Source organism: Meles meles, chromosome 12 (genome assembly GCF_922984935.1).
Source record: "Meles meles chromosome 12, mMelMel3.1 paternal haplotype, whole genome shotgun sequence".
NCBI lineage: Eukaryota > Metazoa > Chordata > Mammalia > Carnivora > Mustelidae > Meles > Meles meles.
The window spans coordinates 20,163,925-20,191,433 of NC_060077.1; the positions used below are offsets into that span (position 1 = coordinate 20,163,925).

At 63.0% G+C, this 27,509-nt stretch overlaps 1 protein-coding gene across 3 annotated transcripts; it reads left to right on the forward strand.

The window, feature by feature from the left end:
- Positions 1-1,113: 1,113 nt before the first annotated feature.
- Positions 1,114-26,118, forward strand: MMP17 (matrix metallopeptidase 17). Of its 3 annotated transcripts, XM_046025893.1 has the most exons (10): positions 1,114-1,398; positions 11,037-11,169; positions 11,946-12,075; positions 12,530-12,813; positions 13,435-13,611; positions 14,986-15,085; positions 15,887-15,969; positions 16,082-16,234; positions 19,863-20,120; positions 20,637-26,118. In XM_046025893.1, exons 1-10 carry the CDS (start codon positions 1,255-1,257, stop codon positions 20,960-20,962), a joined length of 1,788 nt encoding a protein of 595 aa, XP_045881849.1. In that variant the 5' UTR covers positions 1,114-1,254; the 3' UTR covers positions 20,963-26,118. The 3 variants fall into 3 exon arrangements, with proteins under 3 accessions (XP_045881849.1, XP_045881850.1, XP_045881851.1); XM_046025894.1 differs by lacking the exon at positions 13,435-13,611; XM_046025895.1 differs by lacking the exon at positions 20,637-26,118 and having other exon boundaries at positions 19,525-20,050.
- Positions 26,119-27,509: the final 1,391 nt, after the last annotated feature.

Genomic DNA, 27,509 nt, shown 5'->3' on the forward strand with positions numbered 1-27,509 from the left:
ATGCACATGAGCAAAATTTGGGGATGTGCCGGTGAAGGGTCAGTGTGTACGGGGCTGCCTGGCTGCCAGGGGTCTTAATCTGTCAGTACAGACCTGTTCCGAAGCAAGTGCAGAGTCTCCTCGCCCCGAAAGGGGCCACTGAGGCTCTAAGAGTAACAGGGAAGGATGGTGAAGGGGGGACTCTGCCTGAAAACCAGCCCTCGCCACGCCCCCCCCCCAGACTGGGTGATGGGGATCCAGTGGAAGTGCCTGGGCCTCAGTTTCCCTGACCTAGGGCCTCAATTTGACAGCAGCAGCGGGGACCGGAGTGTGAAGGGGCCGTGGCTGGGAAGCCATTGTAGACCAGCAGGATGAGAAATCTCACTCAGGTGTGGGGACGTTTGCATCTAACTCTGAACCTCACAGCATTCCCCCCCCCCACCTGCAAATTACTTAATTTCTCTGGACCTGTTTCCTTGTCTGAAACACGGGAATAAGTGTTCCCATCACACGAGATGCTGTGAGAAGCCAATGAGATGATAAAGGCGCCAGGCTGGGCATGTGCCCCGCGCACTCTGAGCTCCAGTAAACGTGAGCATTCCCATCCTCCTCCCCAGCCCAGACCCCAGGAGACTCGCGCTCAGACAGCGCCCCGCCCCGCCCCCACGGTCGCCCCCTCCCAGCAATCACCCCTTTCTTTCGCGGCTCAAGGGCTCCACCAGGCGTCTGCAGGGCGTGCTGCGACTGCCGCTTGGGGTGCCCAACCATGACCGCGAATCCGAGCTCCGGGTCTGGGTCCGGGTCCGCAGAGGGCGCGGGTGGGCGGGGGGACCGGATCAGCCCCCGGGGGGCGCCCCGTCCGCGCACCGCCGGCCGCCCTGAGACCGTCTAGGGACACTCGGAAATCTCCTGCCTTTCGGCCACCGCAGCCTCAGTCCCCGTTGCACGCGCGAGGCATGGGGCGCGGGTGGGGTCCCAACACCCGCGCGGGACGCGGGGCCTTTAAGGCGGTGGGCGGGGGCGAACGCTGTCGGATGTAATTAGCATACATTAGCATGCCCCGCCCCGCCGCTGGGAGGCGGTGCACCGGGCTCGGGCGGGCCGGGAGCGGCGCGCAGCAGAGCGGGGCGCACTGGCGCGGGGTGCAGGGGCGCAGAGCAGCGGAGCGGGGCGCAGTGGCGCGGGGAGCCGGACGCAGGGGCGCGGGGAGCCGGGCGTAGCGGGGCTCAGGAGCGCGGGGACCTGCACTGCCGTGCCGACGGCCCCGCGAGCGGGATGGGGCGCCGCGCTGTCCCCGGGCCCGGCCCGTCGCCCCCCCGGCCCCGGCTCCCGCCCCTGCCGTTGCTGCTGCTCGCGCTGGCTGCCCGCGGGACCTGGGGCGCGCCCGCGCACCGCGCGGAGGACCTCAGCTTCGGAGTGGTGAGTGCGCGGCTGGCATACGGGGTCCCGAGGTCGGGGAAGACCCCGCCCGTGCCTCTTGGCGCCTGCGGGAGCTCGGGGAGCCCTGGACCCATTTCCTAGGCGGAAAGCTGAGGCCGGGACGCAGGCTGAGTGCCTGACGCGCGCGCACCCGGGGCTGGGAAAGGGGCGCCGCGTGCCTTCCTGGCTCCTTGCGCTTGCCGCGCGCCGCAGCCGCCGGAGGCAGCGGAGGTTGAGGCTCCTGGCCGGAGCCCTTGTGCGCGGCTTGGAGCAGCCCTGAAGGGGGACCCCAGGCGAGTGGGAGAGCCGTCGCAGCCGCCCGAGGCAGTGCGCCCCGCGTGCGTTCCCAGTGGGAGTGGCGGGGGGGGAGGGGCGCGCACCCACCACCCAGGAAAGGTCGGGGCTGCGGAGTGTGGGCGCCCCGGAAAGCCGGTGGCTCTCGAGTTTGCTCGGTGTAGGGTGTTGGGGAGCAAGAGAAGCGGCCCCCTACCCTCGCTGGGCACGAATCTTGGCCCTGTTCTCTGTCCCCTTCCGCCTCCAGAGCGGCCAGCCTTGCTCGGTCGCCCCCTTGGCCCTGTCTGAGCTTGATGAGGTCCCCCTTCCATTCCCAGGCTCTGATGCGGTCCCACCGCCGTCCCCAGCGCCCCCTCCCGTAACACCGTCTGTCTCCCTGCCTTGGGAACCGTCCTGGGGGCGGCGGCAGTGGCCTCTTCCCGCACCCCTCCCCCAGTCAGACGCCTCTGGACGCGGAGGATTGAGCTCAGACTTTATGGGTCGCCGTCCCCAGGTTGGAGAGGCCAGGGAGGGCGCGAGGGACCGCTGGATCAGAACCATTTCTTCTGGGGCTTCTGCCCCTGCTGCTGCCCTCGCTCCACCGAGACGCGGGGACGCGGCCAGGGGCCACGGTCTCCCCACCCCCGCACACGGCCCGCAGCGGTGTCCTGAGAGGTGCCGGCCGGACCCCTCTCTCAGCGCCATGGGCACTTACAGGCTGCAGGCGGGGTTCAGGCAGGCGGGGGCATTTGGATGGGGACAGTTGGGAGTCATCCGCAGCTCCGTAGACTTGGCAGGACTTGGCCACAGGTTCTGGCTGAGAAACAGGCTGGGGCCACCCCCGCCCAGCTGGCCAAGCGCTCCAAGCCATCTGGGAGGGCGCAGCCACGGTCCCTGCAGACAGCATCCAGATGCCTGAGGGACCCCATACTGGGCTTCCTCCCAGCCAAACTGCCTTGAAGTTGGGGTGCCTGAGTTCACGCTCTCTGGGCTCCTTCGTAGCTGGGGACTTCCTGGACCCGCTCCTGGAGCGCTTGATCAGGGGGGCAGCGGGTCTCGGGGTCCTGTCTCCCGCCCAGAAAGGCCCTTCTCCGGAGGCTAAGGAGGACCCACCAACAACCCCCGGCAGTCAGGGGATGCCTGTCCCCGCCCGGCCAAGTTCATTTCTCAGAACTCGTGCAGTTCTCAAGTTTTTCTCTGCCTGCCCGGAGACAGCGGGTGGGCACACTCCTCCCAGCTAGGGCCTGGGCACCTCCTCCTCTCCCTCCCTGGGCTCCCCAGAGCTTCCAGGGGGATGGGGGGCAGGCAGTCCTGGGCCAAACTCTGGGGGGTGCACTGAGGGGTGGGGGGATAGGGCTCCTCAGTCTGGAGCCCCAGAGACAGCAGGGCCCAGGCATCTGGCCCTGTGGGGAAACAGCGGAGGATTCTGCCCCGACCCTAGAGGCCCCTCACCCAGGGAAGTCAGGACTGTCCCTCCTGGTGTGGCCTTGCCTGCCTACCTCCTGCCCACGTTTGTGGGTGGAGGGCGGCCTCTGGCGGCCTTCTGGGGAATGACAGCTCAGAGCCCCAGACCTGGAGGTGCAGGAAGTCTCACAGGCAGGATTTATGGGGAGGAGGGGGCTCCTTCCCATCCACTCCATAAACCAGCCCCACCCCCCACCCCCGACCACCCGCCCCGGGCCCCACTGACTCTGCACATTCAGATCTGGGGCTTCCAGGGAGGAGAAGGGCCCCTTTGTCAGTGTGACCAGCTTCTGCCCGAGGTGAGCCCAGTGGGTCTGGAGCCCTGGCTGGTGTCCGGGAGAGGCCGGCCTGCCCAGCCCACCCCCAGCTTTAGTGGGAGGACAAAGCCCCGGATTGAGTCCTGCTGTGCCCAGCTGGGGCTGTGCTCCCCGGGGCTGTTGGCTTGGAGTCCTGTGGGGCCCAGCTTTTTGCTGTTTAATTTCTGGGTAGGTCATAGCGCAGCACGATATTCAGGCCACATGGAAGGGCCTGCGGGAGAAATCCCATCTTCCCTGCCCTCCCTCTGTTCCCGAGAATCCTTCTGGAGGTGGACTGGGCACTCAAAAGGACGTGGGGACCTGGGCCCCTAATCTTTGTGGGTTGACAGGCCACTGCCCGCTGATCTGTGCCGGCTGTTTTCCCTTGGAAGCCCCTTCGGTACTGGGATGTCTGGAGCTGCCCGTGCTCGGGGCTCAGCCCCGCTCGCTTCACCCGGACGTCACATCCTGCAGCCAGCCCCGGGCACAGATGTGCAGCCGCTGCTGCTACTCTGCCGAGCCGGCGGCAGTGCTGGGAGCACCTGGCACCTGCAACCTGCCGATGAGTGGGACCCAGGCCTGGAAGGGGGGGTCGGGGGGGCAGTGTGAAGGGGACACCCTGAATGTTGGCAGTCCCCTGGAGTTTCTGCTCAGCTTTCTGCTTGTAGCCACAAAGTTCCCAGGACCCCAAACCACGCAGCATCTTGGCGGAGCTTATGGTTGCTGACTCCCGGACAGGTGGCCGGTGTGTGGCTGAGAACGGCCAGGAACGGGGAAGACCCTCCCATGGCCCAGGAGGCCTCAGGAGGCCCCGCGGGGATGGGCAGGATGAGGCTGGACAGTGGCGACGCTGGTCACCATCCAGGACCTCAGAGCGAGTGTGAGCCCCGTGTCCCTCTCCTGGCCCAGGGGCTGATTGCAGCAGGGGTGAGTCACCCTCACCAGTGGCCTCTGGGTCCCTGCTCCTCAGTTTTAGCACCCAGGGGTGCCTGTGGACCCTGCACCCTCAGGAGTGAGGTCACAGACCTGGCTTGAGACCGGGACTGTCCCTCGCACACCTCGGTGACAGACACCTGGGCCTGGGCCAGACTGCACTCGCCCCCCAGGGCAGAGAGCTAGCCTGCAGCCTCCCCTCTGCCCGCTTTTGTCCTGCTTTTGTCCTGAGCCTTGGAGAGGGAAAGCTCCTGCCAGCACCTCTGTGGGAGGCTGAATTTAAATGTGAAGGACCTAAGACCCCCAGCCCAGCTCTCCAGAGCACCGCCCCCCCCAGGCATGCTATCCCGCAGGGAGTCCTTGCCCCCCAGCACCCACTGTCTTTGGGGCTTCAGGCCAGTCTGAAAGAAGTCTTTGTGGGGCTTTTGTCCTTCAAGCCAGTATCCTGTGGGCAGGGCTATGCCCTGGGGGTGTGGACCAGCTGGCCTGGGAACTTAGGACGAGTTTCCTCTCCTGTGGGCCCTTGACACAGGGGGGTCCAAACCCAGCCCGGGGGGGGGGGGGGGGGGGGGGCAGGCTCCTGTCTGTGAGCCGGGGCTGCTGGGATGTTCCAGTGAGGCCTCTGCAGTCCTCTCCACGGCGCTGTCAGGGAGTAAGAGGCCTGCGTGTTGGGGATGGGGGTGATGGAGAGAAGGCTGCACAGGATTAGGGGCCTGGCAGGGGGTTTGACACAGTGCCTTCCAAGGGTGTGTGCTTCTTGCCTGTGGTGGTGGTCTGAGTTTCTAGTAAGATGCTCTGGGTATAGGGTCTGTGCTTTGCTCATGGAGGATGAGGCATCTGCCCCCCAAAAGCTGAGAGCCTGTGGGGTCCCCCGAGCACAGTCCGACTCTCAGGAGGGGCAGAACAGAGTGGTCTGGCAGGACTCACAGCCCAACTTCCCCACTTGCACAGACACGGGTCCCACTCCTTCCTGGTGGCCAGCTTCTATAATCTGCCTCCCTCCTATAATCCACAGAACTCCTTTCTCTGTGGAACTTCCCAGGCTGCTTCATGCCCAGGGCCTTTGCATCTGCCATGCCCACCTCCCTGTACTTTTGTAGGGCTTGTCACCTGACCAGCTCCTCATCTTCCAGCCTGCTGTCAGGCTGCCAGACGCATCTTCCCTGACCGCCATTTAATTAGTGCCTGCACCATCACGTCCCCTCCTGGCACAGAGGTTATGGGAATAGGCTCTGAGGCCAGACCACCCCCCCCGCCCGGGCTCCAGTCCCAGCCCTGCCCCATGCTGCTTGGTGACTATGGGTACATGTCCTAGTCTCTCTAGACTCGGTGTCCCCATCTGTAAAATGGGGATAATGGTGCCTTCCTCATCAGATTCATTCAGCAGGTCCTTACTTAGTGTCTGCTGTGCGCCAGGCATGGACTGGACACTGCAGGCACTGTGCCCCGGCCTCACGGAGCTCTGCCCTGAGGGGTGTCATGCGCACTGAGCGGTTAGCGAACGGAGGAGTTCTCGGTGACTGCCGGCTGTTGGGATCACTTCTGCTAAAGATGGTCACGCACGACACAATCACAGTTCGGTGTCACTGTTGCTGTGTTTGCTTGCTCACCGTTGTTCTGTCCCAGGACACTGGGCCTGGAGCCCTGTCTGCAGGGTGGGCTCTCCCCGGCCCTCACTGTCCCCGGGGTGCCCGGCCCAGCCAGCGCCCAGCCTGCACCCAGCCTGGGAGAGACAGATGGCTGGACAGGGAATAGGGGTCTATCCAGGGGGGACCTAGGAGCATCCCCCTGGGGAATACACTGGGGTTGACACTGGGGCTTGGGTCCCCAGCAGCCTCCGGCCATCAGCTCCCAGAGGAGGACAAGCACCGGGCTTCCCGTCCTGAGGATCTCTGAGGTCATTCCCTTCAGGACCTATAACGGCCGTGGCAAAACAAGCCAGACAGGGACAGCACCAGACCACCGCTCCGGGCTCCGCTGCTGGCTGTACATGTGATGGGGGTGGGGGGGCACGCATCTTGGCGGCTGAGTGGAGGTAGTGGGCATGCTGCCCCTCAGTGGGTGCCAAGGGGAGGTGCGCCGGGCGGGCAGTGAGCTGGCACCGTGTGGGTTCCGGCCGGGCTCTGCTCTGCATCCTCTGAGCGTTGGGGGCCTGAGGGTGCTCTGAAGCCACTGCCTGCCAGCCCCACGGCTCCTGAGCCACATTGCCGTGGGTGGGGGTTGGCATCTGCACACAGCGCGGCCCCACGGCAGCCTCTAAGCCTGGGTTCCATTATCTGAGCAGAGCCGCGAATGCTAACGACACCTGTTCTCTGTGCCCCGCCTCCCAGAGGCTGGGGGGTCCAGCTGGAGATGGGCTGTGCAGGGGAAGGGCCCACGAGTCAGCCATCCACGGCCATGGTCCCTGGCACACCTACAGGCACCAGGCCTGGTTCCAGGGGATCATGGGTCTCCTGGTCACCACAGGCTTTATAAAGGCCCCCACCTGTGACCTGTATGTGGGGACGACAGCGGCCACACGGTGGGGCAGTGGGGAGGACCACATGAGACCCTGCACACAGTAAGCACTTCTTGTTTGTGGGCTTGGTGAGTCACAGGACAGCGCAGCCCAGTGCCATCCCTCTCTGGCAGCCCCAGGCTGGGGCTGCCCTGGGGCCAGGGCTGCGCTTCCCTGAGACTCTGAAGAGTGGGGAGGGCAGTTAGACCTGTTGGCGATGTAGCTGGACGCCCCGGTATTAACTGTGATGAGCACACAGGGAGAGATTAAAGCCCAGAGGCCTGGGGCCGCGTGAGCGGACCGGGAAAGGCCAGCCTGATGCACTGTCCCGTGTCCTGCCAGGGCCTGGCACCAGGCACCATGACCCCAGCCTCAGTTTCCCCGCCTGCAGTAATGGCTCAGCTCAGGGGTCCCTGGGAGGAGGCAGAGCTCCTTGGCTGTTGGGGATCCTCCCCGCTGGGGCAGCAGCTGAAGAGTTGGGGGACCCCTGCTTCCCCGCTCCCCTCCTCTTTCCCTCCCCTCCCCACGGCCTTCTGGAAGGTTCACCTCCACTGCTGCAGCCTGGTTGCCCTGGAGACGCGGTCGCCGTGGCGACGGCGCAGGGAGGGCGGGGTGGGCGCGGAGGGAGGGGCCGCCTGGGCGGGCACCCCGTGGGCTCTGTAGCGACTGGGGGTTGCCGGGACCCTCACCCCCGGGGTGGGGTGGGGACGGGTCCTGCTGTGTTTGCTCACAAGGAGAAGGCAGGAGCAGCGTCTGGCCCCTGCTGCAACCCCCACCACCCCCACCAGAGAAGCGGTGCAGCGCTGGCCCGGGGCTGCGTCCTGGGTTAACTCCCCGCTGCTCGAACCCGACCCATTAGTCTCCCAACCCCCCACCCCACCCCTTAGTCTCCCAGGCCTCAAAATGTAGCGCTGCCGGGGCGGGGAGCCTGGCCATTTGGGAATTTGCCTGCCTCCTCCCTGAGCTGGCAGGTGGAGGGAGCCGGGTCTTAGCCGCCCCCTCTCCTCGAGGACCCCTCATTGCCTCTGCCGGGGCCACTGAGCCTTCCCCGGCTTTCGGGTTCCAGACACTTGGGCCTCCACCGAAGACTGGCCTGGGCAGGGACCCCATGGGCTGGCAGGCCCAGTGCCACTCCCCTGGTCACCCAAGGGCCAACGGCCACCAGCGTCCCCCCACACCCACCAGGGGCTTTTCCTGTGTCAGATTCCTCCTTAGGCTCTCCCCTGGCCAGCTGGGGGGGTGCTTCCGCCCTCCCACCCTGCACTGCCCAGGAGTGGACCCAGAAGCCTCCCCCACCAGGACTGCAGGGGCCTCTGGGGGCCCCACAGCTGGGGCTTCAGATGGGACTGCTCTGTGATGCTAGGTCGTCAGGAGGGCCCACACTAGGAGTAGGTGGGAAGTGTGACTGAGGACACAGACACCCCCAGCCCTTGCCTGCGGGTGGAGGCTCCCCAGTAAGCCCCTCAGGTTCGGCCCCATCTCAGGGTCCTGCACTACGGGGGTGCTGCAGGCTGCAGTGTTCCCAGGGCCGGGGCAAGTGGGGGTGGCCACTGACCTTGGGGGCAGCCGTCCCTGTCCGGGGCTGTGCCTGCACTCAGCCGCCCCTTCTTCCGCAAGTTAACCCAGGCTGGCCACTCAGACCCGTGGCTAAAACCTGCTTTTCAGCATTGGTAAATGTTTCAAAACTGCCTAAATTGCTCTTGGCTTCTCTAAGCTGGAAAATGGGGGTCTCCTGCCAGACTTCCCTGGAGACCCCGGGAATGGGGCGCCAGGGCTCCTTCCTGAGCCCCACAGAGCCCTGCGGGGGTGGGGGTGGGCATGGAGCCTCTCAGTGCGGAGACCCAGCACTTACCTTGACCCACAGGCCAGCCAGCCCGGGCAGGGCGGTGTGGGGGGCGGTCCTTCTCTCTCATGCCTCAGCCCCAGCCTGCCAGAAGCAGCTGGCCTGGGTGGGGGAAGGCACCCGCTGGGATGGACCCTTCCCCAGTGAGAAGGGTGGGGGCTGGCACCCTTGCTGGGCATCCTATACAGCAGGAGACTCTTGAGGGTTTCCTGGAGGAGGCAGCCTTGTGGTGTTGAGCAGCAGGGCTTTGAAGTGTGTGTGTGTGTGTGTGTGTGTGTGTGTGTGTGTGCGCGCGTGTGTGTGGACATTCAGAAAGAAAACTGCAAAATCACAAGTTTCAAATATTTGTGAAATTTTCCCCAAAACGTGTGTAGCCTCAAATATACATGTTTTGTGTTGAGTATCTCTGGTGCCTAGCCAGGTGCTTGTCACGGGACACGTCCCGTGTTGGAGCCCGAGATAGACACGGTTTAATGTGTTCCAAGTGATGCGAAGGGGGTCCTCCCAAGGGAAGAGGGTGTTCAGGGACTGCAAAGATTTAACCCTGAGGAAGGTTAGATCTTTGGGCGGGGTGGGGAGGTGGGCTTGTCTCAGCCGATGCCCACCTCGTCTGAGCATAGGGCATCACTGCTCAGGCCCCTGTAATCAGGAGCGTCTCCTGATTTCTGTCCATCAAGGACCAAGTCACTGTCACCGCTACCCAGTCCTGTCCGACTGCCTCCGAGAGTCCCAGATCCGCACAGTCTCTAAGGGGTCTTCTGTCAGGACTGGCGGTTCTGGGCCAATAAGAGTTTGAGGGGTTAAAGGAACAGAGAAACCCAGGAAAGGGGCGCCTGGGTGGCTCAGTGGATTGGGCCGCTGCCTTCGGCTCGGGTCATGATCTCAGGGTCTTGGGATCGAGCCCCGCATCGGGCTCTCTGCTCTGCGGGGAGCCTGCTTCCTCCTCTCTCTCTGCCTGCCTCTCTGCCTACTTGTGACCTCTCTCTCTGTCAAATAAATAAATAAAAATCTTTCAAAAAAAAAAAAAAAAAGAAACCCAGGAAATACTGTGTTTCCGGGAAAGAGAGGAATCTAGCTGGTTCTCAGCAGGTGTATGCAAATTGTATGCAAATCATGGAGGTGGCTCCTCCTGGTCCACTGAAGCTCCTAAGAATTCTAGGAGTGTGGACTCCCTCCCACCGAGCACCTGCTGGGCCCCCTGTCGGGGCAGAGCCTCTGGTCCTACCTGCAGGGGCCGCAGACTCTGAAGCTTCAGGGGACCCTGCAGGTAGCATACATGAGCCACCAAAAAACAAAGAGGCGTGCAGATTGCTTCCTTTCTTGGAGCCAGACCTGGGTGGGAGGGGCTCAGGGAATTCCTGCAACCTTGCCCCCCACCCACCTATGGGTCCTCCCCCACTGGGGAGCCCACCGTTGTCCACCTGGCCTGAGGCTTTCATGTCACCTAGGCAAGGAAGTGGGTGTGACACCATTTGGGGGTTGAAGCTGAGGCTCCCCCAATGAATGGTGTCAGCGCCGCCCTTTGTCCCCGTCCCCCCACAGGGGTGAAGGTGCTGGGGCTTGGGGAGAGGGCTCTATTTGTGTCCATGGGGAAGGGTCACCTGCCATTCCTGCTTCCTGTTTGGCTCAGGGGACCCCAGTGCCAGGGCGCTTTTTGGCAGAGCCGTCCCCTGACAACGCCATGTATGCGGTTTAGAGCACCTGCATCAGGTGCCACTGTGAGCACTTTCCGTGTTCTAACTCATGGTACCCTCACATCCACAGGCAAGGAGACCACCCAGAGGGGTTGAGGGACTTTTCCCAGGTGCCCAAGAAACTGGTGGCCCAGTGGGATTTGCCCCCCAGATAGCCTGGCTTCAGAATCGGGCGGCTCGTGACCAGATTCTTAAAGCCAAAGTTTGAGCCTACTGCCCTTCTCAGTGTGGGTTTCAGACCTTGGATCCTAGATTGTTGCCTCCCAAGGCAGCTCTGGGCCTGAATTTGGCACTTGCATGTAATAACCTTTTTATAATTTCATTTTCTCAAGTGTGCCCTGAGTATGTCCTGGCTCAGGAGAAGTGAGGTGGGATGGGCTGCCATGGACAGTCGTACAGGTGGTGCACTGCATAAGCTCACCCCTTCTAAGGGGCATCAAGTTTATTAAGATGTTTCTCCAGCATCTGTCCATAAAGTAACTTAAGAGGGGGCGCGAGGTGCCCTGTGGGCTAATGTGGGGCCGGGGCCGGTGGTGATCAGGGCCGGAAGAGGCCTGCCACTCACCTCAAGGACAGGCAGCTCTTTTTGTGGGGCTGAGCCCACCACCTCCACACCTCACTCTGCTCTCTGCTCTCAGGACTGGCTGAGCAGGTTCGGCTACCTGCCCCCTGCAGACCCCACAACAGGGCAGCTGCAGACACAAGAGGAGCTGACCAAGGCCATTGCGGCCATGCAGCGATTCGGAGGTCTGGAAGCCACTGGCATCCTGGGTCAGTCCTCCAGCGGTGGTGGGAGATGGGATTTCCCCTGACTGTCCCCCCTGCCCCACCCCAGCCGCCCCTTGGGGCCCTTGGCCCTCTCCAGCCTGCCTGTGGAGAGCAGGGTTAGGGCTAGGCCCGCTGTCCCTGGGGACATGGGATCCCCAGCATGCCCACCACCCCCAGATGTGGGTGCAGTGTGGGGGGAGAGTGAGCCAGCTGTGCCCAGACCCATCTGCATGCCGTCCAGCAGGGTCTCACACACTTGAGCCCATGGGGGCCTAGTGGGCCAGCTGTTGGGGCGGGATCTGCCCACAGTCCCTGTTGATTCTTGTCCCGTGCAAGTGGCAGATCTGTGCAGCCAAAACTTGCAGCTTTCCACGGGAAACCAGAAGTCTGCGGTGTTTATGTGAGCGTGCCAGTTTTTACATGTTGGCAACAAATCCTGGCTTGGAGAGCCCCTTCCATGGGCAGAGGGAGCGCCTCTATGCCCAGGCCTCAGAGGAGGCATGAATGTCCATGTCACAGCAGAGCTGGTCGGGTGCGTGTGCTCAAACTGCCAGGAGCATCAGCCTGCATGTTGCAGGTCGGGGCCATGCTGCCTCCCACGGCCAGGGCCCCGAGGTGACCCCTCCAAGTTAGTAAATGCTTCACGTGGCCCCTGTCATGGTCATGGACATTCCCCCTACTGTGAGGCCTGGCACGCTGGAGCCCTAGGTAGGGAATGGGGAGGAGGGCCTGAGCCTGGTGCCAGCTCCAAGGGACCTGACCCCCAGCCGCCCCTGCAGACGAGGCCACCCTGGCACTGATGAAGACCCCGCGGTGTTCCCTCCCCGACCTCCTGGCCGCAGCCCCAGCGCGAAGGAGGCGTCAGGCTCCAGCTCCGACCACGTGGAACAGAAGGAGTTTGTCCTGGAGGTGGGTGGGCTGTGCCTGCTGGGCCCTCTGGGGCCCAGTGTCTGGAGCTGCTGAAGCAAGCCCCCACGAGTCAGGCTTCATGGACGGGGAGTGTGTCCTCAGTTCCGGAGGCTGGAAGCCAGAGGTCCGGGGGTCGTGGGGCTGGCTCCTTCCAAGGCTCCATGGCGGGCCAGTGGGGGAACCGCCCCCAGCCTCTTTGCTGGGTGCTGCTGGCCGCGTCCAACCCACCGTGGCCTTCTCCCTGGTCCCTGCATCCCCCGCCGTGTCCTCTGACTCACCCCATGCAGGAAGCCTCATCTCACTCTTAACTCCATCTGCAAAACCCTGTTTCCCAACAAGGCGTGGATGGGCAGCCCTGGGGAAGGATGTGGGAGCCCCCATCGGCCCGGGGTGGGGACAGGGCCTGCACCTGGTGGACAGACCTCAGTCCCTGACCCCACACACCCCCCCCCAGGGTCCGCACATTCCCACGGGACTCGCCCCTGGGCCGCGACACGGTGCGGGCGCTCATGCACTATGCCCTCAAAGTCTGGAGTGACATCACACCCCTCAACTTCCACGAGGTGGCGGGCAGCGCAGCAGACATCCAGATCGACTTCTCCACGGCCGACCACAACGACGCCTACCCCTTTGACGGCCCCGGCGGCACTGTGGCCCACGCCTTCTTCCCCGGAGACCACCACGCCGCAGGGGACGCCCACTTCGATGATGACGAACCCTGGGCCTTCCGCTCCTCAGGTGTGTCAGGCTGAGGCTGAGTCCCAGGGACCCCCCCAGGTTAGAGGCCCAGGGGAGGAAGAGCCCCCGTGGCCCAGACTGGCATGTGTCTGTCCCGCACAGGGAGGCCGGCCTCCTGCCGCCATCCAGATGTCTGGCTGATGTTGGGCTCCCAGGCGCGGCTCAAGGTGTCTCCCCCACAATGGGCTGAGAGGGCTGGGCCTTACCCTGGTCCCAGCTTCCAAGAGGCGGCGGAAGCTTGCAAGCCTCTGTGGGCCTTCACGCGCTCGTCCCCTTGTTCCCTGAGCCCCACGGGCCCTGGAACAGGCCCCCAGGCCCAGGGTGGGCAGAGGGGCGGAGCCATGTGGCCCAGGGCACGGATATGGGCCCAGACATGGGGGCCACTGTGGGGTCAGTCCACACTCCGGCCTGGGGAGAGCCGGTCCCGGCCATGGCGGGAACTCAGGCCCTAGAAGCCCTTGTAGACCCCTGGAGGGCCTCGGCAGGAACCAGGACAGAGAACCCCTCACATCACACCCTTCCCCAGGGGTGCCCCCCAGCCTCTGCACAAGTTTGTCCCATCCTTGTGGCCCAGCCCGACTGGCCGTCCCTCCCCTGACCCACTGCTCCCCATGTTCCCAGATGCCCACGAGATGGACCTGTTTGCGGTGGCTGTCCACGAGTTTGGCCACGCCATTGGGCTGAGCCACGTGGCGGCCACAAGCTCCATCATGCAGCCCTACTACCAGGGCCCGGTGGGTGATCCTCTGCACTACCGGCTCCCCTACGAGGACAGGGTGCGGGTATGGCAGCTGTACGGTGAGTCTTCCCCCAGAGTCAGCCACAAGAGTCCCCAGGGATGGGGACGGAAAGGCAGGGGACCCCTAGCACACAGAGCGCTCTAGGAGGAGGGCTTTTTCCGTCTTGTCTGTCCGCGCGAGCTCAGCGTCTACACTCTGAGTGGTGCACCTTAACTGCCCCACCCCCGCCCCCCGTGCCTGTGGGGTGAGGAAACGGCCTGTCATCGGGCTCCCTGGATGCGGGGCCTGCAGTCCTGGTAACAGAGCTTGCCCGGGAGCCTCTGAGCCCCAGGGGAGATCCCAGGCTGGCCCTCAGACAGCTGTCGGCAGTGACCACGGCGGGCACGGATGGCACCCCAGGCCTGTGCAGACCACACGTGTGCCTGGCGGCGCCCCGTCTTCACACCTATGAGGGAGCACCGGCCATCCCCACTTAGAGATGGGAGGCTGGGTGCCTGTGGCAGCCGACAGAGCCTGCCTTGGGGACCTGCTCTGCTTCGGACGCGTCAGGAACTGGCACAGGAGGAGGCCCCAGCCTGCCAGCCTGGGCCAGAGACGGTGGTCCCATCCCCCTGTACGGCTTTGGTCTCCCTGCCCCAACCCCAGTGTACCCCCCCCTCGCACCGAGGCCAGACCCTGCTCCCCTTCCTGCTTGTGGCAGCCCCTCCCCCACTGCCGCAAGCTCCCCAGGGCCCTCCGCCCTCCGTTGTCTCTGGGCTTCTCTTACGAGAGTAAAATGTACCCCATTAACCGCTCAGGGCATACAGGTCGGTGGCCTTTACCATGTTCACAGTGTTGCCCACTTGCCACTTCTGCTTGGTTCTGGAACATTCCTCATCACCCCTGTTCCCCCCTCCCCACCCGGCAGCACCGACCTCCTTTCTGTTTGTGTGCATGGCCATGGACTTCTCACACAAATGGAGTGCACCTGCGTGGCCTTTTGTGTCGTCTTCTCTCCCTGAGCGCCCTGTTCCCGAGGCTGCCTGCCACCCACCCACGTCCCATACCACTGCTTCCTTCCCTCGGTGGCCAAGCGTTCTCTGTCCACTCAAGCTGGTGGACACACGGGGCGTTTCCCCTGTTTTGGCAGCTGTGCTCGTTCACAGACGAATTTCGGTTGGAACCCCTGTGTTTGGTTCTTTGGGTTCTCTCCCCACGAAGGGGCCGGGGGGGCAACCTCATTCTGCACCCATGAAGGGGCCTGGGGGAATAGAGGTCAAGGAGCGTTCCTGGGGACCCGCATGTCTCCTACTCATGCCGCCATGCTCTGGGTCCCGTGCACATGTCGGGCCTGCCTCCCAGTGGCCGCAGCTCTATATGGGGGTCCCGGGGAGCCGGAGGGGTTTGCAGGGAGGCGGACTCACGGGTTTAATGCATCCTCCTGTCTCCACAGGCGTGCGGGAGTCTGTGTCCCCCACGGCGCAGCCAGACACCCTGGAGCCCGAGGAGCCTCCGCTCCTGCCAGAGCCCCCCGACAATCGGTCCAATTCCCCGTAAGCTGTGGGCGCCTGGTCTGCACACTATGGCTGGCACCAGCCTTGACTGTGGCTCAGAGCCTCCAGGCTCTTCTGAGAAAACCACAGCTCTGGGGGCCACGTCCCTTTCCTTAAACCCCAGACGGTAGAGGGGCACCTGCTCACCCCGACCCTGGGCGACAGAGGTGGTGAACCTCTCACCTTTATCCGAGATATGCACCCCGTAATGCTCCCCGATGCCCCGCTCCCTCCGCAGTCTGGACCCCCAAAAATGGGTGCAGGCTGTGGGTTTTTAGTTATTAAGTGTAGTTGAACCACAAAACTCCTTTTAATGCCCTTTTCTGTCTTGACACACACCATCGTCCCGCATCTCCGAGGCTGCAGGCAGTGATGTGGGGGCTCTTTCCGGGGTTTTGTAAAGCCCAGCTCCTCAGAGCGGCTCAGGAAAGGGGTTCCTGCCAACCCTCCTGGGTCTGTGCCACCAGCCCCAGCAGCCCCTCTCCCACCCCCCCTTCCCCCACCCAAGTACCCCGTTTCCTCTACCCACACCCCTTCTCTCTTTCCAGCCCTTACCCACCTCCCTCTTCCCCAGCCACCCCCCTACTCTTGTCCTAGCCCTCCCCTCTCCCTGCCCCACCCCCTCGCTTCTCCCCTACTCTGCCCTGGCCCCCACCTCTCCCTCCCTCACACCCTCCCCCTTTCCTCTCCCCTTCTCTGCCCCCAGCCCCAGCATCCCCTTCTCCCCCACCCACCTCTCTCTCCCCCAGGCACCCCTCCCGCTGCCCCTCCCCCAGGCCCCCTGCCTCTCTCTGCCCCCAGGCCCAGGAAGGACATGCCCCACCGCTGCAGTACGGACTTCGACGCGGTGGCCCAGATCCGCGGGGAGGCCTTTTTCTTCAAAGGTAACCACCACCAGGTCAGGCACAGTGAGTGGCTGACCAATGGAAGGGTGGCCCCCGCTCTGGTGCAGACATGGGGGGGGTCTGCAGCCCCACGCCCTCCCTGTCCCCCCAGGAAAGTACTTCTGGCGACGGACGCGGGATGGGCACCTGGTGTCACTGCGGCCCGCGCAGATGCACCGGTTCTGGCGGGGTCTGCCGCCGCGCCTGGACAGCGTGGACGCTGTGTACGAGCGCGCCAGCGACCATAAAATCGTCTTCTTCAAAGGTGGGCAGACCCCCACCCGGCGCTCTGCCCGCAGGGCTGCTGGGGCCTGGGCCGTGTCCCAGGAGCCCTGCGGTTTGCTCAGGGGGGAACAGGTCACTCACGGGCACAACACCTGAGTGTATTTACTGAGCACCTACTGTGTCCTCACACCCTGGTGGCCATGGCCGCTGCTGGGTGTGCAACACAGGCAGCGAACCCCCCTCGTTCCCGCAGGAGGCGATTGGCACCTGCACGTGATGAGGGAGTTAGGGTCAGGGAGAGCTGAGGGAACAGCGTTCAGGCAGAGGAAATGGCCAGTGCAAAGGCAAGAACCATCCTGCTGGGCACCCAAATTCCCCAGGAGGGGGTGAGGCCAGAGTAGGGTGCAGGAGCCCAGAAGCGCAGGTGTGCACCCACGGGGAAGGGAGCTGGGTTTGTTCTCTGCACCGTGGGAGCCCCGCCCAGGTCCCACATCTTCCACGGGCTCCCCGTGGTTGTGGATGATGACGACGGTCTGTTGCCAGCTGGGTGTCGTCCCCCACCCCCACGCCGTGGTCCCTGGACAGGGTTCCCTGGGCTGAACTGGGGAGGCACTGCCTGCTCTTGGGGCACGGGCTGGATGCCAGGCCTGCAGCAGGAGCCCCACGGGTGTGTGGGCACCTCGGGCAGGGCGCCTCGCCGTCACACATGCGCTGCCCTGTGCACTGTGTTCTGGGGTGAGCCAACCCACTTCCGCGGGCTGAAGCCACGCTCCTGCCCTGACCCAGGCTGTCCAGCCCAGCTTTGTGCAGGCTCCAGAGGCTGACCCCTCCCCACCCAGGGACCCCCCCGGAGCCACATACCGTGGGCCCCCCAGTGGCAGAATCACTGCCGCCTGGTTCTGCACCCCAAGGCCACAGGTGTGGAGGTGGGACCTGCAGGGCACCGTCTCCTAGATTGGGGTTATTTCTCAACATCTGAACATCGGGAGACCCCCGCGGCACCAGCATCCAGCTCTCAGATGGTGTGGCCACCTGGGGCCTGAGCTGAGTGCAGGCCAGCGGGGCGAATGGAGCTGGTTAGCCTCACGCCCCCCACCCTTCACGTGTCCACGTTCCACCGAGCAGGGAGAGGAGCCACAGAGGCCCAAGCCCCCAGGCCTGGTGCTGGCAGGACTGGATCCTTCTGAGGCTGCGTGGGAGATTGTCCCCCGCCACCTGGTCCTGCCTGTGTCCCTCTGGGCTCTGTCCCTCTGTGTGTCTCAGTGCGTACTCTCTGTCGCGTGCGTCCTCTCTGACAAGGACATCAGTCAGCGGATGTGAGGACCCCTTGACTCCAGTGTGACTTCACTTTTAACTAATTTCACCTGCAAAGACCCCATTCCTACGTGAGTCTGATACCAGGGTCCAAGTGGGCGTGCGTTTGGGGGAGACTGGTCAACCTGCCGCAGCAGCTCTTTGCACCTGAAAAGGGGACCTGTCTCTTTGAGGAGGTAGCAGATACTCCGCACGTTTCTCGCGCTCCTGCCTGTCACCTGCCAATGCCTGGTTGGGGCTGGGCAGCTGTCAGCTGTCAGCTGTCGGGGTGGCCGGTCCATCCCCACCGGCTCCCATGGGTCCAGTCCCCGTGCCCGGGGCGAGTCAGGAGCCAGGATCCAGGGGGCTCCCTGTTGATGGCCCCTGTTATTTCAACCTTCGGGAAGAGCAAAGCCAGGCAAATGGGACACGCCGCCTGTAAGGCCGTTTGTGCTGCCTGTTGGCCTCCCTGGATGGGGAAAGAAAGAGCGTGTGGTGCGCGTGGGGGGCCACGGGGTGCACCTGCTGCCTCCCTCCTCCGCGTGGACAGCAGCCACTGCATGCTCGGCCGTCCCTCAGCTCACGACGCCCTGGGAGCTGGGAGGTGGCTCCATGTCGCTACGCGGTGATCTCGAACTTCCAGGAACGTTGCAGAAACAGCCCATAAATGCCACGTGCCCGTCATCCAGCTTCGCCCCCATGTTCACATTTTGCTCTGTTTGCTTCCTTTCCTTCCTACGAACGGTTCCGGGCCATGTTTTCCTGAATCAGTGGGAGGGAGCGGCCAACACCGGGACCCTTTATGCAGCATCTGCCTGCCCCAGGCACGTCCGCAGCGTCCAGGCCCAGGCAGGTCACCGGCAGTTTCTCCTGAGCAACTTACGCTCTCGCACATTTCCGCAGGAGCGTCAAGGACGGTTGTGTCCTAGGCTGCCCCGTCTGCAGGGGCTGTCCGGCAGCGTCTGCTGCGCCCACCTGGGCAAGCGCACCTGCCAGGCTCAGCCCTCCCTCGCCCTTGTGTTATGGGCACAGCCGCCCTCCCCCCCCAACCCCGTGTGTGTGTGTGTGTGTGTGTGTGTGTGTGCGCGCGCGTGTGTGTCTGCTTCATGCGCCCCCTCCCCACTCAGGCAGTCCAGTTGTCTCCTGTCTCTGGCTAAGGATTTTTTTTAATTATGCTTTTAATTGTGGTCAAAAAAAAAAAAAAAAGAAGCACCTAAAACTTTATCATCTTAACCATGTCCACGTGCCCCTTCCCACGGTGTGCAGCCGCCACCGTCCACCTCCAGGACGCTTCCGTCTTCCCAGGAAACACTGACCCCCACCGCCCCGGCGTCCGTCCTTTTCAAGGTGATCTATCGTGTGGTCGACCCCCCTGGTGCGTGTCCACCACCCATCCGTGGATGCCTGGGGTGCTGCCCCCTCGTGGCCCCTGTGAGTGATGCTGCTGGGAACGCAGGTGCGCACATACCCCTCTGAGACCTGCCTTGGACTCTTCCCGTATCTACCCGGAAGCGGGATTGCTGGAGCCTCTGTGTGGAATATTTTGAGGACCTAATGGTCCAGACCATTTTCCCAGCGGTGTTACATTCCAGCAGGGCGTGGTTTCTCCACATCCTCACCAACACTGTCTTTTCAGATTTTCTGCTCGAGGCCATGCTCATGGGTGTGAGATGGTATATCCTCTGATGGTTTTGATTTGTGATTCTCTAATTAGTGACCTCAGGCATCTACCCATGTTGCCTTTTGGCCATTTCAGCGTCTTCTTTGGGGAGATGTCTATTCTAGTCCTTTGTCTGGCAAAAGGTTTTTACCTGTTTTCTTCCCCGCCCTCCCTTCCTCCCCCCTCCTCTCCTGCATATTAAAGAGCTGCTCATCGCCAGACCAGAGGGGAGAACTTGACTGGCAGAACAATGGAGTGATGTTTTCGGAGCACAGTCAAGGATGTGCCCCCCCAAATACCCTAAACCGTTTCTTTTTAATTTGACGTATGGAATGCAAGTTCTTGGTAATTTCTAAACGTCTCGCTTCTGTGTGAAGGCTATCAGAGGTGCACCACGTGTCCACGTCAGGCCCTGACCAGTGGCCTTCCTGTCTCTGCCTGCGAAGACGACGACGCCCTGCCGGGTCAGCCTAGCGGCCTCCGGGAGTTGGGCCATCTGTCCCATCTGTGGAGCGGGTGCCTCATCAGCACCCGGGTCCTCAGGCTGCTGGCAGGTGGGCCGACCCCATGCCAGGCACAGAGCAGGTGCTCAGTAAATACACGAGAGGTGGGGCCGGCGATGGCACGGGGCTGGCAACAGGGAGAGGGACGGCTGGAGCCTGCGCCCCGCGGGGTGGGCCGAGCTCTGGCCCACGGCGCTCTCTCTCACCCTCAGGAGACAGATACTGGGTATTTAAGGACAATAACGTAGAGGAAGGATACCCACGGCCCGTCTCAGACTTCGGCCTCCCGCCGGGCGGCGTCGACGCTGCCTTCACCTGGGCCCACAATGACAAGACTTATTTCTTTAAGGACGAGCTGTATTGGCGCTTCGATGAGCACACACGGCGCATGGACCCCGGCCACCCCGCCCGGAGCCCCCCGTGGAGGGGCATCCCTCGCACTCTCGACGATGCCATGCTCTGGTCTGACGGTGAGTCCCCCGCAGCCTCTGTCTCCCTGCTGGCGGAACGGGGATCAGAGCGGGCTCGTTGGGAGCCAGCTTGTGCACCTGTGTGCCCCAGGGCCTTCGCACTTGCCCCGCACCCTGCAGACACAGCCCGGTCACCCACTTCAGGCCCATGTGGTGCAGCCCCGCCTGGCAGAGGGGAGAACACATCTCCCCTGCACAGGGGCTGCTGATGGGACCAGATGCTTCCTTTCTGTTTTCAACGCTCTGTCCCCAACACCTGGAGCAGCCTGCACATAGTAGGCCTTCAACAAACATCCCATAAGAGAGCAAGCCTTCCTCTCATCTATCCCCCTGCCTCCTGGCAGGCCCCCCAAGCTCTCCCTGGAAGGCCCCAGCTGTCCGCAGAGAGCCACCAGGGCTGAGGTAGACCACTGTGGCAGATGCCGCTCCCCCATCTCCCTGCTGGCCTGCGCTCTGCTCCCTCGGCCTCACCCCTGTGTGCCAGGGGGCCACAGCTCACAGTCTCTCCTCCCCCAGGTGCTGCTTACTTCTTCCGCGGCAAGGAGTACTGGAAGGTGATGGATGGTGAGCTGGAGGCAGCCCCCGGGTACCCGCAGTCCACGGCGCGGGACTGGCTGGTCTGCAGAGACCCGCAGGCGGACCCAGAGGCCGGGGGCGGAGAGGCCAGGGCCCACGCCCAGCCGGGACAGCACGGTCAGAGCCGCGCTGAGGATGCCTTTGAGGTCTGCTCCTGCACCTCGGCCGCCTCCCTTCCCGCAGGGGCCTCGGGCCCACTGCTGGCCGCCTCGCTGCTGCTGCCCCCAAGCGCCCTGTGGACCGCGGCCCAGGCCCTGGCGCTCTGACCACCGCAGGCCTGCGAGAGGGCAAGGGTGCACGGCTGGGGTCTCTCCGAACAAGGGCGATGCCTCCACCCCTCCGGTGCCTGGACCAAGAGTTCCTGCAGCGCCACACGTGGCCTTGGGGCCCCAGCCTGGCGGAGAAGGACGCACTGCCGACTCCCAGCAGAGGCCACCTGGTCGCACCCCCCACGCCCCGCGGGGTGCGAAGAGGCCAGCAGAGGGCGCTGCCTCAGGCACCTCAGGCGCTCGGCTGGCGCTGGGGCGCTGACTGCCGGCTGTTGAGCTGGGGAGACTCCGGCCAGGCCGACCAGGCCAGGCTGGGGACGGGGGCCTGCCGCTGCACCACCAGGACACAGTGATGAGCCCAGGGACGCGGGGCGGGGACGGGCGTTGGGTGGGCCTGGGAATCTCAGCCTGAGTGGAGCCAAGCCGCAGCCGTCGCCAGCTCCAACCAACCCGGTGTGGCGCCCCGACTGCAGCCGCTGGTGCTTCCGCCCACCCCTGGGGGGCTCTTGTCCACCCCAACTCCCGCTCCTGTGGGCCCGCAGCTGCCTCCAACCTACACAGGAGCCCCCAGGCTGGGGCTGAGGCCGGCCCCCTTCCTGACACATTTTAGACAAACACGACCTCTCCCTGCTTCCTCCTGGCTCAGCTTCGGCTCCCTGATGCCCTGCAGGCGGGGCCCGCAGGGTGAATGTCCTTGAGGCCGGAGGGGGCCGTGCAGACTTGGCCCCAGACCCTTCTGCCCTTGGGAGGGGCTGGGGCTTCCAGGAAGAGGCCTGCGCCGTGCCCATTTCCTCGCTGAGGCTCACTGACCCCTTCCTGTCCAGCACCTCCCGATCCCCATCCCTCGGTCCTTACACCCATTTCCCAGGCAGGGGAGTTGAGGCTCAGTCCCGGGACAGGAGCCTGCTTCCCGCAGGCAGTCTCAGAACCAGGGCGGGTGTGTGTGCCCGGGGCTTGCTGCTAGGGCCCCTCCCTGTGCGCTTGCTGCTCTGAGGGGACCTGCAGAACGAGACAGTGCCTGTTCTCGGGGAAGCACCTGGGACACCAGCTGCCAAAACCAGGGAGCCACCCAGCAGGAAGTGCAGGGAGGTGGCTGGGAGGCTAGGCTGGGGACCGCCCTCTCACCTGGAGAGGCAGTAAGAGGTGCACCCCGCAGTCAGGAGAGTCGGCCTGTGAGGGTTTTGGCTGGCCTACCCCCAGCCGCTCCTCCCTTCCTAACCCAGGCCCACCCCCGCACCTCTTCTCCAGGTGTTGGGCCTCACCCCTTCCCCAGCGAGGGGTGGTGACCCCTCTGATTCCAGAGGTGCCCACAGGCCCGAGGGTGGGTGCACAGAGGGCCTGCCAGGGCCCGTTAGAGCGAGCACCCCAGGCACTGGCATGACCGGGACCTGGTAGAATGCAGGTTCCCAGCCCTGCCCGCTGCGACTGGAGCCCAGGGGGTGCACTGGCCATGTGTGTTAGCCCCCAGCTCTGTGTGACACACTGCTCTCCTGGGGGTCCAGAAAGCCTGAGCAGGATGGGCAGAAGCAAAGGGAGGAGCTGGTTATGTGGTCAGATGGAAGAGGCTGGTCAGGGAAGGAAGGTGCAAATGTCAAGGGTATAGGGGGACCCAGGAGGGCAGGGCCAGCCCATGGGGGTTCCCTCCCTGCAAAGGGGGGGCTCGTCCAGTCCCGCCCCCCACTTGCAGCCACTGGCTGCAGGGAGCGGCAGAAACATTCATACTTTGCCTGCCGCCCCACACCCCACCCCTACCTGACACCCAGATAGCAGAAGCAGGTCCAGAGCCTGCCCTGGATGCGGAGGCGTGGCTGCCCCGCCCAGCAGGTGGGGTGCCCTAGCGGGGTCCCACTTTCCTCCTGCAGCTTTGTGGGGGCCCACCTTGGGCCCTTGTGCAGTTGAGGCAACAGTCCAGAGAGGGTCCCCAAGTCCCCAAGGTGCACAGCTGGCAAGGAGCAGGGTTCTTAATGAGGGCTGTGCTCCTAGCCCTGGGTTAAATACAGCTACCCTTTCCTAAAACTTCCCCGCCCCTTCCGTGCCGCGTGAAGAAGTAAACAGCAGGAATGTCGCAGAATGATGCTGCCCACACAGTCCTTCAATTTTAGGTGAGTCACCATTTAGGCACCCAGACATTTTGTGTGGAATTTGGGATTTTTCAGCCAGTCTTTACCCCAACTGTGCTGGTTCTGCGCAGGGAAGCCGTGGCCTCCCAGGGGACCAGCAGCCCTGTGACAGGCCCGACACCCCTCTGAGAAAGGCCAGAGGGCAGGGCACCACAGCGGCGTGGACAAGGACCCCCCTCAAGTCCCCTGCGCCAGGCCCAGGTGCTGGCCAGCCTCCGTGTGCGTGGGTGGCAAGTTCATAAAACACACCTGCACAGGTGACTTCAGAGTCCAGAACACAGCGGTTCTGGCCGCACAACCCCTCACCCCCGGCAGGTGGGAAAACGGAGGCACAGGCACGGCTTGGCTCAGGCGGTGTGGCAAGTGCCACAGACAGGCCCAAACAGCAGACACAGCTCTAGAGGCGGGAACTGACCAGTGACAGGTGCTGGTGGCTTCCGTCCCGTGCATCCTGGCTCATGGACGGCATATTCTTGCTCTGTCCGTGGGGAAAGAGCAGGTCCTGAGCTCTGCACGGGGACACTGGTCCACGGGAGGTCCACCTCTGGGACCTCATCTAATCTCACCACCCAGGGGATCCCGTCTCCAAATGCCATTCCGCTGGGGGCGGGGCGCCCACTGGAAGACTCGGGGGGAGGGGGACACAGACATTTTGTGGACACACGTGGGAGCATGGGCTACAAGGCCAGACTCCGACCTCGGCCATGCTGCGCCCTCTTCTGCCACCTCCCCTGGGAGCAGGCTGTGGGGCTTGGAGGGGCTCCTCACTCCAAAGAAGAGCACGATGGCACTGTCCTGGTCCTGTTCTGCACTTTACAAATACACACTCATCTGGATCCTCTTCATGTCGTCCAGGGAGGGCATGTGGTCGCGTCTCCCTTGGAGAGGGGCTGCTCAGAGCCATCAGGGTTGGGCTCTGGGCGAGGGGCCTGGGAACGGAGCCCAGGGGGCCACGCTTGGAGCTAATCCATGTGGCTCTGCGTGTGGTGGGTGAATGTGGGGGCAGCCATCAGATGTGCTTGGGCAGTCCTCCCCGCCTTGGGGACCAAACCAGCAGCCCCCGCCCGCCATGTGCCTGCAGCTGGGAATCCGGCCCTTGCCGGCTCTGCTGTCCCTCCCTGAGCCTACGAAGGGCGACAGGAACCTGGTGCATCTGCAGGGATGAGAGGAAGGCACAGTGCATAGACCCTGGTGCCCATTGCCCTCTCTCCACGGGCATCTGCCAGATGCTGTGACCGGTTGCCAAATCTTGGGGCTTATAGCAGCGACACCCATCGACTCCTGTCCTGTGTCTGGACGTCTCTGGGCTCGGCAGAACATTCTGCCCTGGCAGCTGTCCAGACTTGGCAGCTGGGCGTTGGTCAAGCCCAGGGGGCAGCGGTGCCAGCTGCCGAGGGGCCTCCACGGGCCTTGGGGTCCTCATATGGTGGCAGGTGGGGGGACCGCATCACTGCTGTGACCTTGTCTCCAAGGTCTCGGGCAGTCCTGAGCCACAGGATGGGGACAGATCCCACATCTCCAGGTGACTGAGTATCCGTCCACATTCCATACAAAGCACACAAGACTCGAGGTCTTGTGGTGGGCAGCTTGGAAAATCCAACAGCCCCCCCTGCACAAGGAAGACACCAGGGCCCCGAGCCGGCGTGAACGTGGACTTCCAAACACGTTTTTGCTGAGAGCCCAGATTCAGGTGTCTGGGGTGTGGATGCAGGAGGAGCCGGAGGGGACTTGTCATGGGGTGACCCCCGCACCCCCCCGCCAGGCTGGGACAGAGGAGCCGCACCCCTCAACCTCCTGGATGCGTCTATCACTCAAAAGCATGAACCCATCTCAGGCCTCTACCTTTGCTTCTGCAGCTCCCCGGGCTCTCCCTGGTCCTATAGAGGCCCCTGCAGGCCTGTCTTGGTCCGGGAACAGGGCGGAGGACTCCCAATAGACAGGTCCTGGAGGGTGAGGACCTGTGACCCTGTCCCAGGAGTGGACTTGGTGGGGAGGCCCGGCTGAGCCCAGGGTCTCAGGGTGTGAGAGCCACGTGCCGGGGGGCGGCCTCGGCTGTGGAAGCCACATCTCTGTACAGTGATTGTGAGCATGGGCCCAAACTAGCCTCCGTCCGCACGGATGGAAAGGGTGCTTCTGGGGTTTGGAGCTGGGAAAGCAGGGCGCCTCCCCAAGCAGACACTTGACTGACCTCATGTGGCCCTACAGCAGCGGGCAGGTGAGACGGTGCGGGGGCAGCCCAGGACCCTCTTCCCCAGAGTCCCCAGGCCGTGGAGCAGCCCCAGCAAGGAGGCAGGACCCGTGGGCACTCTCAGCACAGCTGCCAGCCATCCCTGACACCCCCAAGCAGGAGAGCTGATCTCAGGTTCCCCAGCCACAGCTGCAGCCCGAGGGTGACTCATGGCCTCCACCTCTGGGCATGACAAAGGACCAGGAGTGGGTAGGACAGACCTCCATCCATGCATCCCACCCCACACTGGAGACGTGTGGCAGCCCAGGCTCCCTCAGCTTTCCTGTCTTACCTGCCCAGGGCAGAGCCAAGGTCCTGTGGCCTCACGCAGAGTTGGCTGCATGCCTTGGGCACACACACCTCTCCACGTCCATCCACTGTACAGGTGCTCATGGACCACCCACTCCATTCCAGGTGCTGTTCCAGGCAGTCCCCGTGGGCAGCTCCTCCTCCATTTGGACCTGGCCTGCTGCCAGGTGGGGCTCTTTGAAATCAGCATCTGTTCTGGCATGTCGAGGGCTGTCCAGGCCCGTGGTGGGGAGGGGTGAATCAAGGGGGGCTCTGAGGGGTAATCCCACCCCCAGATGCGTCCCAGAGAGACTCATGTGAGGAAACAGGAGTGAGACATTAGCGGTACAAGTCTGGACCCAGCTGTCGGGCCATGGTCAGAGCAAAGCAGGTTCCAGGATGGAGCTGGCGGGGGGCAGCCTGGGCAGCAGGGGGGGCAGCCGCCCCGCACGCGGCCTGGAACGGGTGTCGTCCACACCACGGTGAATGAGGAAAGCATGTGCGACACCCTCCCTGTGCTATTGGTTTTTTTTTTGTTGTTGTTGTTTTTTTTAATATTTTATTTATTTGACAGAGAGAAATCACAAGTAGGCAGAGAGGCAGGCAGGGAGAGAGGAGGAAGCAGGCTCCCTGCGGAGCAGAGAGCCTGATGCGGGGCTCGATCCCAGGACCCTGGGATCATGACCTGAGCCGAAGGCAGAGGCTTAATCCACTGAGCCACCCAGGCGCCCCTCCCTGTGCTATTGTTAAAAGACGGTCAAAACAGGGAAAATCATGACTCACAGAGCTATAAAAATCAAGAGGTGTTAAAGATTTTGCTCAAGGAGGGAACCAGGCAGATGTTAGGAAGTTGAGAGAAAAATTGAAAGACACCCTTACGGAGGAGAAGTACTGAGACGGAGAGAAGTGAATGGAAGAAAATCTGGGTTTTCCCGTGGGATGGAGGGGAGAGTGCAGGAGCCCGGTGGACAAGGAAGAATTTGCTTGTCTGTCCGTTTTGTACAGCTTGCGGAGAATTTTCTAAGACAGCTCGCTGGCTCAGGAGGTGGGGGTGGGTACTGGCACAGGTGTGCCGTGGGAACCCCCAGGGCAGCCCCCGGACTCCCCGGAGGGCTCCTCTCCTGGCGGGCCACCACGGGCCCCAAGTCTCAGGAGGATTCTAGCGGTCAGCTAGTTGCGTCTGGGTCTCTCATCCACCAACCTCTCCACGACAGAGAGGTATTTAATCTGTTTACGATGATGGATCTGCATGGACACTGATGGGATTGTAACCCAACTTCGCATGCTGGCTGCTGCCCGGGAGGACCTGGCGGAGGGGCGCTGTCTCCCTCTCCCTCTGTCTTCCCTGCTGGCTGTCCTCCCTGCTTGTCTCCATTGTTTCAACATGGATCTGCTTTGATTCCTCTTTCTCTAGGAACTTTTCGTGGTTACCCTCTGACCTCCACACACACCTTATAGTCACAAAAGTCTATTTTAAGCCGAAAACGTATGTTCAGCCACAGACGAAACCCGTCTGCTTTAGCTCCCGTCCCACACACACATTTTACAGTATTTTGGTCACAGTCTGTATCTCTTCCTACTGTGTGTATTTTAACATATTTATTAGTCATCGTTATTTTTAATACTTCGTGTATAGCTTCTGTACTAGGATTCAAAGGGGCTTACCGCGGCCGTTGCTATCATTCTGTATCGCCTGTCTATAGGGTCACCTGTACCAATGAGCTGCTCACTTTCTTGGACTGTTGTGTTGTCTTTTTCTACACAGTGACGCCAGTTTTATAAAGCTCACAAGCAAGCAGACCTGGAAAATACAACTAGTTAGACACACGGACAAACCCATACGAGTCCGTATACCCTATGTGCCCGCATTGCTTTGCAAACCCCGGGGGTGGGTCCCTGATGGAGAGGG